We start from the raw sequence: 18,836 nt of genomic DNA, 5'->3' as shown, positions 1-18,836 counted from the left end.
AGGATTCTGCCAGACAAACCAAGCAAGCCTCTGCCTAGCCTGTGAGCCCAGGGGTTACTGGAGGCTCTGGAAGGCAGTTGGCCCTTGATTGCTGGCTCACCAGTGGCCACAGTGGCCTGACTGGGCAGGTGCGACCTGGGTGGGCAGGGCGGGCAGGGCAGGAGTTGAGAGCATGTGACTAGCATCATGCCAGGCTCTGCTGAGACACCACCATGCCTGAGACGAGTGACTGTCCCCTGGGTAAAGGACACACAGCTCTGCACGCCCACCCACTTCTCATATGCTGAGCAATACCCCTGATGGGAGCCTGCTGTGCCCCTGGGTAGAAAAAAGGTTGAGCTGCTGACCCCAGCTCCCAAACGCACGCCCAGTGCTCGCATTAATTCCACCTTGATGCCCTCCCAGCCGGACTTCTGGGTCAATTTCCAACTCAGCCTCCGAGGCTCAGCCAAAGCCTTCACCGCAGGCTGATCAGCCACAGGGAGCAGCCCTGGGCACCCTGTTCACTGCTCAGCATTAACAGAGCAGTGACGGGCTGAGCCCGAGCTCCACACCACAGTGCCCACCCAGCTCTGCCCTGTGCTCGCCCCATACAGCCCTGCTGTCCCGCATGGCGCCAAAGGGAGGGGGGCCGTGCACGCTTGCCGAACGAGCGGTCACAGGACTGGCTGGCAGCTTGGGTGAATGGCAGGGTGACAGGGTTTCAGAGAGAAAGACGAGCAGTCACAATGCAGGGGCCCCCTTAGCAGTTCAGAAAGGATAGTATGAGACCCTGATTCCAGGAGTGGCCTTGGGGAAGGCCAGGGACACCTTCAGAACATGGGCTCAGGTTTTCCGTAAGTACCTGTGGTTAGGAGCGGATGGACATATGGATCACACATGCCCACAGAGTAATTAATGAGGCCTACCCTTGATGAAAGGGGAAAATGTGCAGCTGGGAGGGGCAGAGATAGGGGAGAGGCAGAGATAGATGGAGGCAGAGAAAGGGACAGACAGAGGGACGGAGGTGGAGAGACAGAAAGGGAATGGCGCCTTTTCTGGGGGTTCGTGGAAGGACAGCCACTTACCAGTTCCTTCCTGAGCCAGGCGATAGCCTCGTCGATACTCTCAAAGCCCTCCAGCTTGCCCGCGGACTGGGGCCCGCCGGCCTGGCTGGCTCTCCCGCTGGGTGGGGGACGCTGCCTGGGCGCTCTCGGGGGGAGCAGGGGCTCCTCCTCCGCACAGCCGCCCTGCTCGGCAGCCGGCCGCGGGAAGGACCACGTCTGCTCCTCCAGCCTGGCCTGCCATTCCAGGTAGGAGGGCCTGCGGGTCTCCAGCCTCAGTTTCTCGGTGAGGGCCTTCAGGCTCCGGAGGTGGTCGTCAGGAGGCGGGGCTGCTCCTGCCGGCCCTTCTTCCCCGCTTTCTGCTTCTTCTACTTGGATCTGGGGCACAGACATTCTAGAGTCTGCCCAGGGCAGCCAGACATGGGAGGTGGTGGAGGGGGGCGTGGGAGTCTTGGTGGGTGGCGAGGTCGGTCCCGCTCTGGAACGGTCTCATCCAGCTGGGGCCAAGGCTCCCGAGGGCATCGCTAGGAAGGGAGCAGCTCCTGGAGGGTCCAGAGGGACGGAGGACGAGCTGCAGAGTGTCCAATGGAGCAGCTGCGGGCGTTCAGGGTTTAAGATGCTTCCCGGGGGCCTGTGGGCGCCATGCTCTGCAAGAGGCAGGAACAGACAAGCGTTAGCAGGAATCTTTGGGGGCAGCTTTGCCAAGAAGATCTACCCATGCTGGAGGCGCAGGCAGATCAGAGACTGGCAGGGGTGCAGGATGGAGCCCCCTCCTCTCAGGGAAGGGCGGGTGGTGAGAAGCTGCTGGCTGGTGAGAGAACTGCAGGAAGGATTGGGACGATGTCAGTACTGACCCCTCCCCTTGACGAGGTCTCAGGAGGGGACAGAGGCGCTCAGAGAGGTTCCATGACGGGGCTGCTGACTGCTAGTTCAGGACTGGAAGAGAGGCCATTTCAGAGCCCTAACTTGATGCAGAAAAGTTAATAAATCAATACTCTGTACAGTGTCTCACCATTTATGAATGACTTCACCTCTGTGATCTCATTTAATCCTCATTATGTTTTTGTCCCCATTTTTACACACGAGGAGCCTGAATCTCCAGAGGTTGAACGACACCCAACAGCTCCCAGTGATTAGCAAGGACAGGCCAGTCATCGACTCTGCAGACTCAGGTCTCTCAGCAGAGGCTGCCTGGGCGAAGGGGGCCCCATGCAGACGCAGGTGAGCAGACACAGGGGTGCCTCAGGTCCAGGGACCCCGACCCCACCCTGCTCGCCCACCACAGCCCCGCCCTGGGCTCCCCCTCTTCGGGGCGAGCCCTACTCAGCACACTCAGCTTCTTCCTCCAAGAACAACACCTTACCTCACCTGGTCAGACGAGGAAGCAAATAAACCTGCAGCAGCTGAGGGGAGAGCTGACTGCGCTCAGGTGGGTTGTTAAACAAAGTGAGGCCATGACTCACCGTTCTAGAAAGGTGGTTCTCACGTTCGCCTAAAATGCCCACACAGGGAGGAAGTGTGAGCCAGGCCCCCACCCCAAAATGTTGGGGCACAGGGTAGAGGAGTATCTCTGAGCCAGAATTAGGCCCCGAGCTCCCAGCCTCTGTGTCCCACGGGGTCCAGGCAAGAGATGGACCACCAGAGTAGGAGACACTGACTTGGGCTAAGGAGAGAAGTCCTTGGTTTTCAGAGTAAGTTTTAAAAACCTGTGCTGCGGGCATGTGGCTGTGAAAAAGAATGGAGTTGAAATGGAACAATGTCCAAGAGAAAGCTTACATGAAAAAAAAATATTAACAGCCTGGAAGGGATGCCACCCTTGGTGTGGAAAAGGCGGGAAGAAGAGGCTTTCATTGACTTGCATGTGCCCGAGGAGAGAAACTGAAGCTGACTTGTGATTGCTGGTCTGGGGTGACGGGAACTGGGCATGAGTGATGGCAGGCAGGCTGGGAGGGGCAACATCAAAACCCAGGCTGGACCACCAGGGAGGCGGTGGGTTCCTCTCCCACCGTGGCTGGGGGATGCTCCGGAAGGGCAGAGCTTGCTGTTTTTCTGGACGGTTTCTGCCTCCCCTTCCTGCAGTGGCCTTTGACCAGAGGGATTCTCTGAGCCTGTCCCCAAGAATGAGAAGAAATCTTCCACCCTAACCAATGGCAGAGAGACCTAGCGCTCACCTCCCGCCACACAGAGGAGAACCCCTGAGGAACTTCCACAAACATGAGCCCCAGGCCCGTCCCAGGGGTCCTGATTCAGTTAGTCTGTGGCCAGACTCAGGTATCATATTTTAAAGCTTCTCAGGTGATCTGAGATGACCAGGATTGAGAACCACACGTCTTGAGACAGAAGCACTAGACTTGGGATCAGATGGTCCCGCCGCAGGTGCTGTTAGGCTTGTTGAGCCTCAGTTTCCTCGCCTGTAAAATGGGGGTGATATCAACCTCCTAGGTCTGGGGCTTCGGCAGAACTAAGGGTTTGAACACACTCTGTAGGCTCAGCATACCCTGCAAATGCAGGGTATTCTCATGGGGTCTTCTGTGCAGCCGCGCCATCGCACGGGCTTCTTAAGAATCTCTCCAAATCTAAAGACCTATTAGCCGCCGTCTGGGGCCCCTCCCAGGCGCCGTCTGCCTCTTTGCTGAGGTGCCAGAGCGGTTTTTAGGGGTAGTTTTACCCTACAGGGCGTCCTCCACCGATAGAGGAGCGCTGGTTATCTCCAGCACAGCTTTTTGGAGAGGATCTAATTGCAGACGAGCTCTGCGATCCGCGAGCAGGAGGAGCTGCCGGGACGCACGTCCCCCTCCCTTTCCGCCCGCTGCGGGCTCCCCGCAGAGGGCGAGCCTGCTAGGAAGGGTCTTGCTTCCGGGGTGGGAAACGGCCGCCACGACTGCCTCTGCAGGGCCGCCTCCTGGGCTGGGGGAGCTTATTTTAATTAGCAGTTTCTAAATCAGTTCGAAGACCTGCGCAGACGGTGTCGGGCGACTTGGAGGCACCTGTAGGAGAGGGTGCGCTGTGAGCCAGCTGATGCGGGCCCTCGACCCTGAGCTTCAGAGAGAGTACACAGCCCTCGTGTGACCATCCTCTTGGAGCAGGCGGGGTCACCCTGTGTCACGACTGGGAAAATCAAGCCCAGGAGGGTTGAGGGATTCAGGTCAGCCTCTTTCTACTCCAGAGGGCGTGGACCTTCCTTGGGGTCAAACCCCCTCCGGGCACAGTTCTGTGATCTTGGGCATGTGGCTTCATGGCCACTCTGTGCTTCTGTGTCTTCTTCGGAGAAGTAGGGGTAACCAGGACCGGCTACATAATTTGCTGGGCTTGGGGCAAAATGCAACACAGGGCTCCTTGTGCTGAGAATTTGAAGACAGTGACAGCAGAGCTTGAACCCAAGCACAGGGCCCTGTGGGGCTGTCTGGGTCCCTTGCTTACAAAGCTGGCCCAGGGGGTAATAATATTGACTTCATAGATCATTTTGAAAGGTAAAGTGACAAACATGGAGCCCTTAACAGTGCGGGTCTACAGTGAGCCCTAAACAAAGCGACACTCACTGGGGACTTGGCAAAGGCAGAGAGCCCGGGGAGGGAAGACAGTCGCTGTCAGACCTGGAACGTGGGGCATCTGGAAGAACAAGGCCAGACAGTAATCCCACCAGGCCCAGGCATGCCCTACCAGCAGGCCACCGAGCTGCAGGGGAACGCAAAATTCCCACAGCAGAGGACGACCCGCAGGGGTGCTTCAGCCTTTCTGCAGCAGCGATGTGCCAGCACCCGGGACCCACGCCGCACACAAGGACTGCTGTTCAAACATGCTCCTGGCTTGCTCTGAGCCCACGGTGGCTGCACAGAGGATGCCAGGCCAGCTATGAGCTAATTCCTCTGGCTGCTGGGGGAGCCAGGTGGGTGCAGCTCAGTCATCCAGCCAACGCCTCGTCTCATTATGACCTAATCTGCCACTTGGACCACTTCCAAACCCACTTCCTAGATGGGCTCTGAGGGCAGGGAAGGATGCAGGGGACTGCTGACCTGTTCCCTTTCTTTGTCTCTTTCTCTCTCCCTCTCTCAAGGGACACTCAGCTCGGTCCCTCTTGCCCTGTATTCCCCTAAGAAGCTCAAAAGCCAATCTCTCCGTTTCCACAGGCTCATGTCTGCTCCTTCCAGCCTGGGTTCTTCCCTAGAATTGTCTCATTTTTTCTCCATGATACACACAGTCTTTTTAACACTGAACACCACGCCCTCTCACAGCCCCAGTGACTTTGCACAAGCTGTTTCAGCCCTTCTCTGCCTCTGTTCCCGGGGATTTTCTCCTTCAGTTCTTCCTTGATTGCCCAAGTTGTGTGTGCCCCTGGGGGGCAACGAGAGCACATGGAGGAAACAATAATATCACCACAACAGCATTAGCTAACACTTGCTCAGAGCGGATCACTCCAGGCACTGTTCTCAGAGCTTTCAGTGCACGAACACATCTGATCTTTACAAGCCCACGAGGCAAGTGTTATCATCATCCCCATTGCACAGGTGAGGACTCTGAGGCCCAGAGGTCAAGCAGCTTGGCCGAGGTGGGATTTGAACCCCTGCAGTCCAGCTCCAGGCTGGCTTATAACCCTGGGCTCAGCGGCCCTCTCAGGTCTCAGCACTTCTACCAGGAACTTTCTCGATGGTCTCCTCTACTGGACCCTGAGCTCCATGAGGGCGAGGACGGGGCTTTGCATCCTGAAAGCCCCAGCCTTCCTGCTCTCTTTAAATGTTTGTGGAATGAATGCACGAACAGAAGGGCTTCCCTGCCCCAACAGCCTGCTTGCTGTGGTTTGTGCTTGCTCAGGTCTGGACGGACTAATAGAAGCAGAGGGGACCTGGGCTTCCCCACCTGCCCCCGTGAGACCTGCTCAGACCTCAGGGTCCCAGACACAGGCTGTCGGGTCCTAGGAGACCCTGCCTCGGGTGGCAGGACTGGGCGCTGGTGCAGAGAGGGCACTCCAGCATCTCAGGGATACCTTGGGGGCCTCCTCCATGTCTGGCATCCTCAGGTGAGGTGATTTCTGCCCTATGTCTCTTCTGTGCCCTGGAAAGAGCATGCCTTTTTGCTGTGAGGAAGCCACCCTCTGGCCTCAGGGTAGTCACATGACTCAGACTGGACCAGTCAGAGCCCTCCTGGGTTTCTCTGCCAGAATCATCCAGGAGCTGGCCGTGTTCCTGTTACGTGCTGGCCCAGGGCTGCTGGGGGCCAGCTTGCTCACCACAGGGAGAGGGTCTGCCTGGCAAACGAAGCCAAGTAGACGAGATAGTTTGATGCCCTTAGTTGGGTCCTGTGGGAATCAGCCCCACCTGACCTTGATTATAGAACCTACGTAGTTTCCTCTTTTGCCTGAGATCTTTTGAACTGGGTTTTCTGACATCTGTAACCAACATAAGCCTGTGTTGGACAAAGAATACAAAATAACACAGTGGATATTGGTTGATATTTGAGCAGGAGACTTGAGCTTGGCCAGTCAGATGCCGCGCCCAGGGTTCTGAATCTGGTGTGTGTGAGGCCAGGATGCAGGGACATCAAGACTTGGAGGTAGATGTCAAATGCATCATCTTAGTCAAACCTTCCCTGCTGAAGGGCTGTGGGAGGATATAATACTGTAATATAACAAGAAATATATAGTTGGGCTCTGTCCCTGGTTCCTGACACAGAGCTCCTAAAACTCTAGTAATTTCCCAAGCAGTGAGAGTGACAGGAGTATTTTTTGTTATAGTATCCGGGTTTTGTCCCCAGTTCTTCAAAGAGTTCCAGCAATAAGGTAAAAAGAGTGTATTTTGTTATTCATAACAAGCCTCTTTCTACCACACCTGAGTTTATGTTAACGAGGTGACTTTTGGAAATCGCTCACATGGGGGCTGGTGGCCAGGGGAACCAACCCTCGATTAGAAGGTTAGAACTCTCAGCCCCAAGCCAGACCACTGGCGGGGGGAGAGGGGCTGGAGGTTGAGTCAGCTACCAATGGCAAATGATTTAATCCATCGTGCCTGTGTAATGAAGCCCCCATAGAACCCCAGCTGCAGGGTTTGCAGAACTTCCAGGTTGGTGAACAGAGAGAGGAGCTGGGAGGGTGGGGCCCCGGGAGGGGGCGGGGCAGCTCTGCACCCCTCCCCCCATGCCTTGCCCTCTGTATCTCTTCCTCTGGCTGGTAAATATTAGTACCCAATGTTTCCCTGAGTTTTGTGAGCCATTTGAGCAAACGACTGAATCCGAGGAAGGAGTTGTGGGCAATTTCTGATTTACAGCCAGTTGGTCAGAAGTACAGGTGACAGCCTGGGACTTGCAATTGGCATGTGAAGTGGGGGACAGTCTTGTGGGACTTAGCCCTTAACTGGTGGGATCTGACACTAACCTCAGGTGGAGAGTGTCAAATTGAATTAAATAGCAGAACATCCAGTTCTGCAAAGAACGAGGGAATTGCTTGGTGTGGGACACTCACACATCCGGTGTCAGACGTGTTCTGGGGGTGTTGCATGAGTAAGAACCTAGCACCCCGATGAGTAGGTCTCAGACAGATCCTCACAGGGCCCCTCGCCTCTGTTTTCTGAGCTGCCCTGATCCTGCCTGTTTTCTGCCTTGGTTCTCTACCTCCTGTCAATTCTGTGTACAGCTGACAATAACGTGGCCTTCTGTTGCTTATAACCAAGAGCCCTGGCCGAAGTGAAGGGGAACATGCAATTCATCCGGGGAGACAGAACACATGTATAACTGAGGGCTAAGCAGTGTCATAAAATAAAGTGACCACCCAGAAAAGCTCCCCTCCCCACATCTCCACGTCCCTTCCAGGGAGCAGTGCCACCTGCAGGCGAGAACCACAGAGCGGATGGCCCCGTCCGCTCTCAGCTTTTGCTAAGAGGCCGTCTGCATTCACAGCTGTTGTCTCCTAACTGACCGCGTACAGCAGGCAGCGCTTGACGAGGACGTAATGACAACCTTCCACACGTGTGAGTTCACACTTGCGCTGCTCCTTCCAGCAGAAGTGCTGCCCGTGGCTCCCTGGTTTGAGGCTTGGGGACGCACAGCGCACAGGCTCCTTCGTACACGTGCGTGAGGCCCCGCCCGCCACCCAGGCCACCCAGGCCGCCCGGCCTCCAGCCGCAGGGCAGTGGGTGATGGGAAGGGGCTGGGGGACCAGGAAAGGCAGGAACCAATCCTTCAGACATCCTGCCCCTGCCAGACCTGCCTTGCTGAGGAAATTCAGATCCCATGGGGGCCTAAGTGACAGGGTAGCCAACTCTTCACTGCAGAAATGTCCCCGCAGGAGACAGACGCCACGGCGGGCCCGCTCCAGGCGGGCAGTGCCTCTCGCTCTGTACCCGCAGCTGGGCTCAGCCACCTTCCCCCGCCGTGGGCCTCAGGCTCCTGAGTCAGGCAGACTGATCACTCCCCAAAGAGAGCAGCGCTGGGGGCCTTCTGCCCGTGTCACCATGCCGAAAGCCCTCATTAGAGAGACTTGGGCCCTGGGCTCAGGGGCTGCCCAAGGACGGGCAGCGTCTTGTGGGGAACAGGGGGCTGCAGGAAGGGGCGGCAGCACCCACTCTGACCTCCAGGTTTAGCAGAGCCAGGCCCACCTCTCAGCAGGGCCTCACAGCCCCACCTTGTACCCACAGGCTGGGACCTGACAGGGGGCCCCAGGTCCCCAGGCTGCGAGTCCATACCCTGGGACCAGAACCCATCTCTGGTGGGAGCTGTGAGACTGGGAAGTCAGCTCGCCTCCCCTGCATGGGTCTCAGCCTCTCTTTGGAAAATGGGGTTGTCTTGAAAGGAGAGTTGGGGAGAAGTTCAGTGGACCCTGCTGTGTTATAAACTTTCAGGGCGGCTCAGGCCACAGCTCACACCCGAATCTTTTTCTTTCCTTTTGTAAAGCATCTAATCCCTTTTTGTTCCAGGTGGGTGATGGGTCAGTAGGCCTGGGACGCAGAGATGGAGCTGTGACCAGGCAGGCTTTTCCATCTGTGTTTAATCACAAAACCTTGGTGCTTATCTTAAAGAGAGAGCCCGAGGCGGGGCCTCAGGTGTGATGGAGGCTGTGACATTTCCGCCTGGGCTCTGCAGCCTTGGGGACTCCTGATGACTGGGGCTGAGACGCTGGGTGACAGTCCCGCGCCCCACAGAGTGGCCAGGAGCCAGGGCGCTTGGAGGAACTGTCAGAGAGCCCGTTTTCTCGCCTCCTCTGAGGTTGCCATGGTGACCGAAGCAGGAGGGGACACCCGCTGGTCTGGCCCTCCACAGATCATCTTTCCCAACTCATCTTTATTCCAGGGCTTGCTCAGGGCTGGTGTTGGGAGTGCCTGAGATGCAGGAAGACACTGCGCAGAGACAGACCCTTGGCACCAGCTGTGTATGCGTGGTGGGGGCCAGTTGAGTTGGGACATCTTGTGGGGGGGCTTTTTTGTTGCATGTGCGCTGGGTGTGCGGTGAGGGATGCTGGTAAGGGAAGTGGGGGTGCTCTCGGGGTTCTTCCCACGCACCCATGTTGTACCCCTTAGCAGAGGGCATGCCCGCGGGGGCTGCATTCTGTCCAGTAGGAGAACCTTCTAATTCCCACTTCCTGGGAGCCATCTGTTTGCTGCCCAGATCACTCCTCCTGCCACAAACCATTGTGAGACTCCAGCGAGGCCTTCTGAGACTCCGAGGTTGTGCTCCCCTCCCCCAAGCCTCGCTCTGTCCACTGACCCTCCCTGACCTCAGGCTTCCATTTCATTCCCGTCTGCCCCGATGCCACCTCCACAGAGCCCAGCTCCGACCTGCCCACTGAGCTGTCCCTGCTTCCTGTTTTTTTGTAGCTCTTCTCACTCACAGAACTAGGATGTCACATGTTTTCTTGTCCTGCATCTCGCTCACAGGAATGTAAGCCCCGTGAGGGCAGTGATTCCTCTTGTTCACAACTGTGACCTTAGCGCCCAGAACAGTGCCTGGCACATAGTAGCTGCTCAAGAAACTTGTTGAATGAGTGATTGAATGGATGAATGAAGGAAGGAGAACTTTCTGGTCTGTCGGTTTTATCCCTTTGTCCATCCATCATTGGCCTTTCAGGAAGCTCCCTTCTCCCTGGGTCCAACGCTCTACTTTGAAGCTCAGCTGAGAGCTGGCCTCATCTGCAAAGCTCTCACAGACAGCCCACCTTCCAGGCCATTCTCTGAATGCTCCCAGCACTGGCCTCAGTCATGCTCACTGCACACTAGCCTGTACGACCTTGAACTGGCAGAGAGTCCTGCTCCCCGTCCCCTGTCTATCTCCTCGATGGAAAGGGCATTAATTTCTCTTTTGTATTCCCAGCACAGAGCTCTGCAAACAGCAGGCATTCAATAAATGCTGAGGACAGCGGTGCTGTGAACCAGTGAATAAACTCTAGCCGGAGCAGTCCACACCTCCAGATGGTTTCCTGCCCAGTAGAAGACTTCCTGCAGATTCAAGGTCAGAATGGTTCTAGTGAGTCTGAATGGGGGCTGTGGGGGATGCGGGAGACTGGTCTCAGTTTTAGGTTTCATCCTTTCCTCGTAGCCTCATGTCTGAATTTGACCAAGCCTCTGAGCCTAGTTCAAACGCCAGCTCATCATTTTGTAGTCCTCTAAGTAGGCGCTTTCTGAACGCAGACAGAGAGAGAATGGATTATGGATTTCCTTTGGGAATCCCTCCTCCCCAACACAATTTTTGGCACTTTTCTGCACCAGACTTAGGTACCGACCATTCTTCTTGGATTGAATTAGTTACATTTCTGATGTGCCTGTTAGATGGACAGATGTGTCTCTGTTCAGCCTCCCTTCTGTGGGGACCACTCCTGTATCATTTCAGGTGGTTCCGAAGGGACTGTGAGTCGTGACTCCCTGCCCATCGTCCCCACCCCCAGTAATGCTCACATGTCCCAGACACAGACATTCGTTTTACAACAGTGACTGGTCCAATGGGTGTGCACACTGCCAAGCAAGGCCAATCTGAATATTTTCATGGCATTTAAATATAGATATAGGGTGTCTTTTCAGCTAGGGTATTGCAGCTGGGCAGATAGAAACCTGGAGTTTCTAGGGTCCATCTTTCTCGGCCTCTTGGAGAAAGCCTGTTTGCAGTAAGAAGGCTAAGCCTTTGGGAAAGAGAAAGAGAGAGATGGGGACCTGACAACATCTTGTAAGCCATTGGACCCCGTCAGTGCGCAGAGATCTACACGTCCCGATACTGTGCAATATAAAGTCTCTCCTTTGCTTGAGCTAACTTAAGCTGGACTTCTGTCTCTTGTCATCTAAAGGGGACCTGAGTAACCCACCTGCCCTAGACTGTGAGATCACAGAGGGCATAATCTGTCTCCAAGTCTTCCCCATACTTCTTACAGCTACTTGCCTGGTGTTCAACTTGAATGCATATTTTCTATGCAAATAAAGGAAATACGTCAGTGGCCATTCTCTCTTTATCTGCATGTAGGGATAAGTGAACATGCTTAGAATCAAGAGGCAGAGGGGAAGAGGAGCATCACCCAGCACTGCTGTGGTCCAGGCACCGTGCAGATGTCTAGGTCAGCCCCGGGATGACCCTGAGTTAGGACTAGGATTACGTCACAAGTCACATGCATGTAAGTGAAGGAACCAGCACTTCAGCCCAGCTCAGTGCTGTGACCCTGTCCCCAAATGACAACACATGCCGAAAAGTGACAGAAATGCACACTTTTTAGTGATTCAATGTTTTAAAGCCCAGCGTTTTTAGGAAGCCCAGGGGCAAATACTAACACTTACATATGCTTGTGGCAACGCTTTGTTTTCCTGTGAATCTGACCTGGCAGGTGAGGAGAGTGAGACTCAGCCAGCTGGACCGAGGCCCCGCCCTGCTGGCACTGGCAGCAGAGCCACTGCAGCGTGAGGGTCTCTCTACGGGACAGGACGCCGGCAGCAAGGAGCTGAGCCTAAGGAGGGCTCTGCCACCCATGGCCGTGAAACCCTCCTGCCTGAGTCACTTCTTGGAATGTGAGCCAAATGCTTGGCTTAATTAGGACAGGACTCACTTCATTTGCCCCGGACTTTCTGTTGGGTGGGTCCCCGGGCCAGTCTCCGGGGCAGCTGGGAGGCCTGGACCAGGGGCTGCCAGTGAAGGACCGGCAGGTGGTGTGATGCCCGGTGGGCTGCTCTCCTCCCTCCCTCCCTTCCCTGCTCCAGGTAGCCCCAGGCCGCCTCCCACCCGGGGTCCCAGCACTCTGCTGGGGAGGGGGGTGGGCCCACCACTTTAGACAGGCCCAGCCTGGGAGGGCAAGGGGGTCACCGGCCTGGCAGTCAGCTCCAGGGAACCTGCCCCTCCATCCAGAGTGACCGCGCAGCTCACTTCCCCCCAGGGCTCTGCTTCTCCCTTGAAATGTGCAGTTTGGGTGGAATGGCCTTGACACTTCCTTCCACACCAGCAAGCACAGCAGGCGGGAGGTTGTCACCTATCGTGAATTCACAGCCACAGGGGGCCGGGGGCAGAGGAACCCACTTACCCGAGTTCTCTCAGCCGTTTCTCCCGGTGAAACTCGGTTTGCAAAGTCCTGTGCTAACAGATGCAGCTCACCTCATCATTCGAAGCTTCCATGTCCACCCCTGGAAGCACAGATATTTGGAAATCACACTGCGGTTAGTTCACAAACTTCTCCCGGACACTCAAAGGCCCGGGCTGGAGAGGACTTCCAGAGAGTTCTACCACAGAGGAACCACAGACCAGAGACATCACAAGATTGCCTGGGGTCACACAGCTCTGTTTAGGGAACTGGCTGGGCTTGGACCCGCGTCTTCAGACTCCAAGGGGAGCTTTCATTGTCTAGGATACAGGGACATGGTGAGGCAAGAATCTATAAAAATACTTGTTAAGGCCTCTGCACATTCAAAGCACTCGGTCCACACTGAATAATTGATGGGGGCGGCTGAGAGCAGACTCACAGGCCTCCTGCCGTGAGGCTGGGAATGTGGAAACCTTTCGTATCACCTTGCCCAGTGAAAGAAGTGGCTGGGAAAATCGCTGAAAAAGTCGTGCTTCCCTGTTGGTGGGAGAGAGGCTCCTGGGAGCCACAGATGTAATTTATTGCCTCAGTAAAAGGAGAGGAGGAAGCACAGGGCCGCTGCGGGGGGGTGGGGGGCGCTTCGGGCCACCCAGAATCACCACCACTGTGACCCTTCCAAGGCTCTGAGGCCCTGGGAAAGGGCTGCTGGCTCCGATAGGCAGGGAGAAAGGTGCCTGAGAATCTGAGAGTCCTCTGGGAGGAGTGGGGGGATTTGCGGTGGGAAATGCAGAGTCTGAAGCGGAAGTTCTCCCCCATGAGAACCCCTGACGAGACAGAGATGCCCAGGAGGGCTGAGGCAGCCTGTCGCCATGCCGCATGTGACCTCAGGACTCTTCTGGCCACAGGCCGTGGCAGCGGGGTTTAGGGGACAGAAAGCAGATACGGAGTGGCCTTTCGAGCAATTTGCAGAGATTCAAAGTAGGCGGCATTTCGAACGGGTGCTCCGGGCACATTTCACAGCTGACTGAAGCTCAGGCAGCATTTCTCAGCAAACCATGCTGGGGCTACCTCCTCCCCCGTGGGGTGCATCCCCCGACCCCACCGGTATCTCCTAACTGGCATTTGTTTCGGCCCCCAACCAAGGTAGGGTTTGAACAAGCCGAGTCCACAGGATAATTGGCTCCAATCTCAAATAAGCAGAAGCAACCAGCTTCAGCTCAACTGGGAAACTGCTGGACGACTGGCTTTCTGTTTCACTCTGCATCATAAGATCCAAAGCCCTAGGGTGTCGCAAGGACTTCCTAAGAAGTTGCACGACGTGCTTGCGCTTGCTCAGGTTGCCTCACGTGCGCACTCGGCCTGGGCGTGCTGACCTCCAGGGAGGGCGTGGTGGAAGGGCCCTCAGAGTGTCCCTGTGTATGGGCAGGGCCCGTCCTAAGGATGCAGAGGTGCGGGGACCGTTCCAGCTCTGCCCGCATCTAGCCCAGGGGCCGCCCTGCACCCTCTCTAGGGCCCAGGCAGCAGAGAAAGTAGGAATGTGTGACTTGGCTCCCCGTTCCTGTCGGCTGGAGCTGATCACAGCTGGGCCGCTGAGCTGCCTGAGTTCACCCCTCACAGAGGGAAGGGATCAGGAGCAGGAGGAAGAGATGGAGCGGGTTAGGTATGGGGCAGGGCTGGGTCTTGATGGACGTGGGTTGATAGGTCAGCCCTGACACTAATTCTATGACCTTGGGATCATAATGGAACCTATTGCAAAGGCTTGGAAGGATCCGATGAGACAGAGGAGATGCGAATTCTTAGTTATGCCTCTCAGGACTGTCACCTCCTGCCCACGACAGCCCTTGGCTGGACCTCTCCCTGGCTGCCGAACCACTAAAGTTAGCTCTGTGTTTCTGTGTGCTCCAGACTGAGCACAACATCACTTGACTGTCAGCTCGGGACTCAGGGTTTCACAAATTGTCTTACCTCAGCGGCAACTCTGACCAGAGTCCGCACTCCTTGAGGGCAGGGCTGCTGTCGTGTGCTTTCCCAGTGGGATGTCAGTTACTGATCTTACAGCCCTTTCCAGACCTGGTGGGAAGCTCCATGTGGTGTCACCCGGCCAGCTGCAACTGGCTGCATTCAACAAGGGTGCATTCAAACTGGGACCCCCTAACCCCGGCCGGCAGCTTCATGCAGAGCCCCCACTCCTGACAGGGCTCTGGCAGGCCACTGGCTGTCTTCCTCTCTGCTCAACAGCAGACATTGGATAATTAGCAGAGTAACGTTAGAAATGCTCTCTCCTTGGTGAAAACAGAGGTATTCAAGGTATGTGGGCCAAACAAATATTGAGCCACTCTTGACTCTTAAAAGAACAAGGTGAAAGAATCTGGTGAGATCTCGGGGGAGATGTGGTCAGCACCTTAGAGAGACAGGTGACTGTGACTTCACCAAGCCCAGAGAACAGGCCGGCTGAACTCTGCGGGGCCCGTTTGCAAATAGTGTTGGGGAAATGTCTACGCGTGTGGCAGAATTCAGTCTGAGCCTTGTTTTCATTCAGATTGATAATGAGATTGGCTCTCACCTTCCTCAAAGTTTTCAGTGGCTGCCATCAAACAAAGAAACAAACAATACAACAAAATCTGAGACTTTAGACCAAAACGGTAGGTAAGTGTACAGTAAGGCGGTGTCCCCAGGGTGAGGCACATGTAAATGCTCACAGGATGAGGGAGACAGTGTCACTTTTACCTTGATGATGGACAAGGGTGACCAGGGCCTGAAGTGGCCTCCCGGTCAAGAATCCTGATCTAGAACCTTCCAGAACCTTCCTGGATCCTCCTCACCCTGGGAGTTCCCCAGCTGGCCTTCCAGGGCTGAAGTGCCCAGTTCACACTCAGAGGCCCTGCTGGCTTCCTGGCGTGAGGAAACGCTGCCCAGCCTTCCGTGGGCCCTGAGCTGTGGCCGCCGGGGAGGTCGTGGCCTGGGCCCATTATGTACCTGGAAATCAGATCTAAGCTGGGCCTTTCAGGACCTAAGGGACAAGACCTATGACAGAGTCTCCGGGAACGCGTGACCAGCTCCCACATTTGGATCAGGATACCCGAGGGGAATTTCTGGCCATCCTGGAAAGATCACCTTGAAGAAATGGGGACTCATATTTTCCCCCCGGAGAAGCCGAACCCCCACCCCTTCCTAGGGCTCTGCGAAGGCTGCTGGGCAGGGGCCCGGGAGTGAAGCGGCCTCTGATGCTGGGAGCTCACTGCCTGCCTACTTCCTGGGTGGGTGTGCCCACAGGGAGATGGTTGCTGCGCCCTGGGTTCCCTTCCTTTAAGAGGTTTTCACGCATGAGCCTTGTGGGGTTGAGGGGTGTCAGGTAGCCGTCAGTAGGAAAGGGGCTGGCGGGGGGCAGCTCACACCTGTAACTTCTCCTCTTGCCCATTTCTTTCATTTTTCTTTCCTGCCTCTCCCGAATCTCTCCAGAGACAAGCATGGAGACACTAGGCCTTCACGAACCAGGGTGGCTGTCCTAACCACGCAAAAGCTAACATTTGCAGTCTTCCTAACTCATGTTGGCAACTTGACCCCCTGAAGCAGCTCCAACTCTCTAGGCTGATGGCAAAGTTCCTTCTAAACCCCTTTCCCATCTCTAGTCGCAACCTCTGGCTCCCCCATGCCCACTGCTCTTGATGTAGCCAAATGCTCACCCCTTCGAAGTCTGCTTCAGAATGTGCCTTCCTTCCTTTCTCCTCACCCCAATCCAAATCCCGGGGCACACGTGCATGTTAAGAGCCATCCAAGTTGATCCTAAAGGATGTCGGATTCGTGAGTGAGAACTTCTCACCCCGAGCCTGTAAACCGGGGGGCAAACTGCTCTGATCATCACTCATCCTCCACCTTTGCAAATAGCTCTATATCCCAGGCAAGCCAAGAGGCATTTCTGGGGAGAACACAGCTCCCAGAGGGTTCTGGGGGTTCCAGACGCTCTTAGGGGGCCGAGGGAGTTTTCCACGATCAAAATTTACCTAGAGAAAGCCGCCTGCATGTGTGAGGAGCCTAACAAGCAGTTTCTCCCTCATCGGCCCGGGGCTCAGTGGCGCTCTCAGCAAACAGGCACCGCCTTAATTTACTTCCTTGCCAGAGCCCCCCTTGGAAGGAGGCCAAGCTGGTAGATAGGTTAATTTAGTGGAAATCCATGCATGTAATTGAGAGGATGAGACAGGAGCCAAGGGCATGAGAAGTTGGGGGTCTTCGCGTGGGCAAGGAGGAAGAGGGGGATGAGGGAGGACCCTTCCCTCTGCTTCAGGGGAGCCGGGCTGAAGCCAGCCAGGACCAATGCAGAGCCTCTCAGGCTCCTGATACAAGAAATGGCTTTCTGGCTCCACAGGGCCCTCAAGATGGCAAGGGGCATTCACAGGTCACAGGTCTCCGCTCTGGACCTCTCTGCTCGGATCTCCAAAAGCAGCTTTCTTTGGAGAGCACTGTCTTAGGAGTCACGCACGTGGGCCTGAATCTCTCTGCTCCTTCACCAGCCCCATGAGCTGCACCAAGTTACTGAATCTCTTCGAGACCCATCAGCAAAAGCAGGGTATAACATCCCCCAAAGGGCGATGGTGAGGATAAAATGACCAGTGGGTGTGAAGGGTTCTTAAGCAGTGTCTGACTGATAAATGCACTCAGGAGACAATTGCCGTCACCTATATGCACTCCAAGTACAGCTGTGGCTGTTTTGCAAAATCCCTTAAAAACACACTAGCAGAAGTTCTCATCCTGCAGATGCGGTCAGGCTGGAGGTGCCACGGCCACCTCTGTTCTCCCAGGACTTTGCTCAGCTCTCCACCCTCCATCCCGTGACTGTGGGCAGCGGGACTGTTTCTGGGGCATCAGAAGGGAAGCTGCTTTAGAGCCACGCCTCCCTTGGGCACTTTGGGTACTGTCCTGTTGCTGGGACCTGAACTCATCCCGCCTGGGATCCACCAGGATCCTCTGGGAGCTGGTGTAAACTTAATCTGGGAGAACAGGCCTGTGGCTTTGACAGTGGCTGTGGCCCATCCACCTAGAACAACCCTCCGCCCCCTTCCAGATCTTCTCAGGAGGAATGAAAAACAGATACAGGCAATAAAGATTGTTTTTGAAAAACAGAATGCCCAACCTGACAGGGCATGGAGACACCTGCCCCCTTGCCTGGGGCCACAGACCTTCCCACCTTCTCCCAGTGACAGGGTGCCCGGCCTCAGAGCTGACCTGCTCATTCCCAGGCCCTTCAAGCTGAGCAGTTTCCTCTGATTGCACTGGCCTCAGCCCTTGAGGCCTCAGCCACCGGCCCCAAGTGCCCTGAGTCACTTCTCCTGAGTTAGGGGTTGCATCCTAGGAGCAGGAACGCCCACATTACTAAGCCTGAAGTAGACAGAGGAGAGAAGGTGGGCTTGGAGGTGACCAGCGGTCTGGGAGTAGACTTGGAGAGACTGAGTGGGGCTCCTCCCTTCCAGACCTCAAACCCCAAACCTCTACCCAGATCTTAACCCGGAAAGGGCCAGCCCAGACATGGGAGATGGACTCTGGCCGAGCTGTCTCACTCCTCCTGGGGGGAGCAAGCCCCCAGGAGCCGGTGACGCAGGACCCCGTCTCCTGCGGGCAGGTGCGGGGTGTCCACCCCAGCGCACGTTGGAATGGGTGCTCCCTCAGCCCCGGGCCGGGCTGCTCGCGCCACTGCCTGCTCTGGGGACCTGAGGCGCCCCGAAGCTCCCTCCCCTGGATATGCCGCCGGCCACAGACACGTCCCAGCAGCCGGACCCTCAGCCCTGAAATCGACCCCGCCCTGCCGCGAACCCACCTTCCCGGGGCACCCGGAGGCCCCTTCCAAGGGTGTCACCCAGGTCCCCGCCTCCTCCTTTCGACGCGGGCTCCGCGCCCGGCAGCCTCTGGCCCCAGCTTCGGGGCTGAGCCGGCTTCTGCCTCCCTTTCTCTCTTGCTCCTGTGAATTCTCAGCACTATTCTTTTTTTTTTAAGGGACTTTTTTTTTTTTTTTTGCGTTGCGTCAGGGCGGTTGCCTGGCGACGGCGGAGCTATTCCACCGCGAGCCCTTTCAGGCGCGATCCCCTCCAGCCTCTCATTCAAGCCTCTCCGCCCGCGGCTCCGGGGACCGGGACGCGCCGGGGCCGGGAGACCCGCGCCGGGTCCTAAAGCCCTCCCGGCGGCTCGTTCCCGGCCGGGACCTGAACCCGAGCAGCCGCCCCGCCGCAAGCAGAAGCAAACTACACGCGATGGCCAACCCCTAGACGAAACCAAACCCAAACAGATTAAAAAAAAAAAACAAACCCGAAACCAAGGCAGTTTCCCCCCAAGCATGG

At 56.3% G+C, this 18,836-nt stretch overlaps 1 protein-coding gene across 5 annotated transcripts in view; it reads right to left on the bottom strand.

The window, feature by feature from the left end:
• FAM167A (family with sequence similarity 167 member A) overlaps window positions 1-18,474 on the bottom strand; it is a 36,343-nt gene extending 17,869 nt beyond the window's left edge. The window contains exons 1-3 of one of the 5 annotated variants that reach the window (XM_006203180.4): window positions 18,320-18,474; window positions 12,514-12,613; window positions 1,068-1,690 (exon numbers count right to left, since the gene is read on the bottom strand). In XM_006203180.4, the coding sequence (XP_006203242.1) occupies window positions 1,068-1,436 (369 nt within the window). In that variant the 5' untranslated portion in view covers window positions 1,437-1,690; window positions 12,514-12,613; window positions 18,320-18,474. Of the gene's footprint in view, window positions 1-1,067; window positions 1,691-1,897; window positions 2,001-2,055; window positions 2,195-2,406; window positions 2,487-12,513; window positions 12,614-18,319 lie in introns of those variants that run through there. The other 4 variants (XM_072952748.1, XM_072952749.1, XM_072952747.1 and 1 more) reach the window with 4 other exon arrangements.
• Between the last annotated feature and the right edge of the window lie 362 nt (window positions 18,475-18,836).

This window comes from Vicugna pacos, chromosome 31 (genome assembly GCF_048564905.1).
Source record: "Vicugna pacos chromosome 31, VicPac4, whole genome shotgun sequence".
Classification (NCBI taxonomy): Eukaryota; Metazoa; Chordata; class Mammalia; order Artiodactyla; family Camelidae; genus Vicugna; species Vicugna pacos.
Note: the sequence above shows the minus strand (reverse complement) of the source record. Positions and strands in the feature narration are given on the sequence as shown.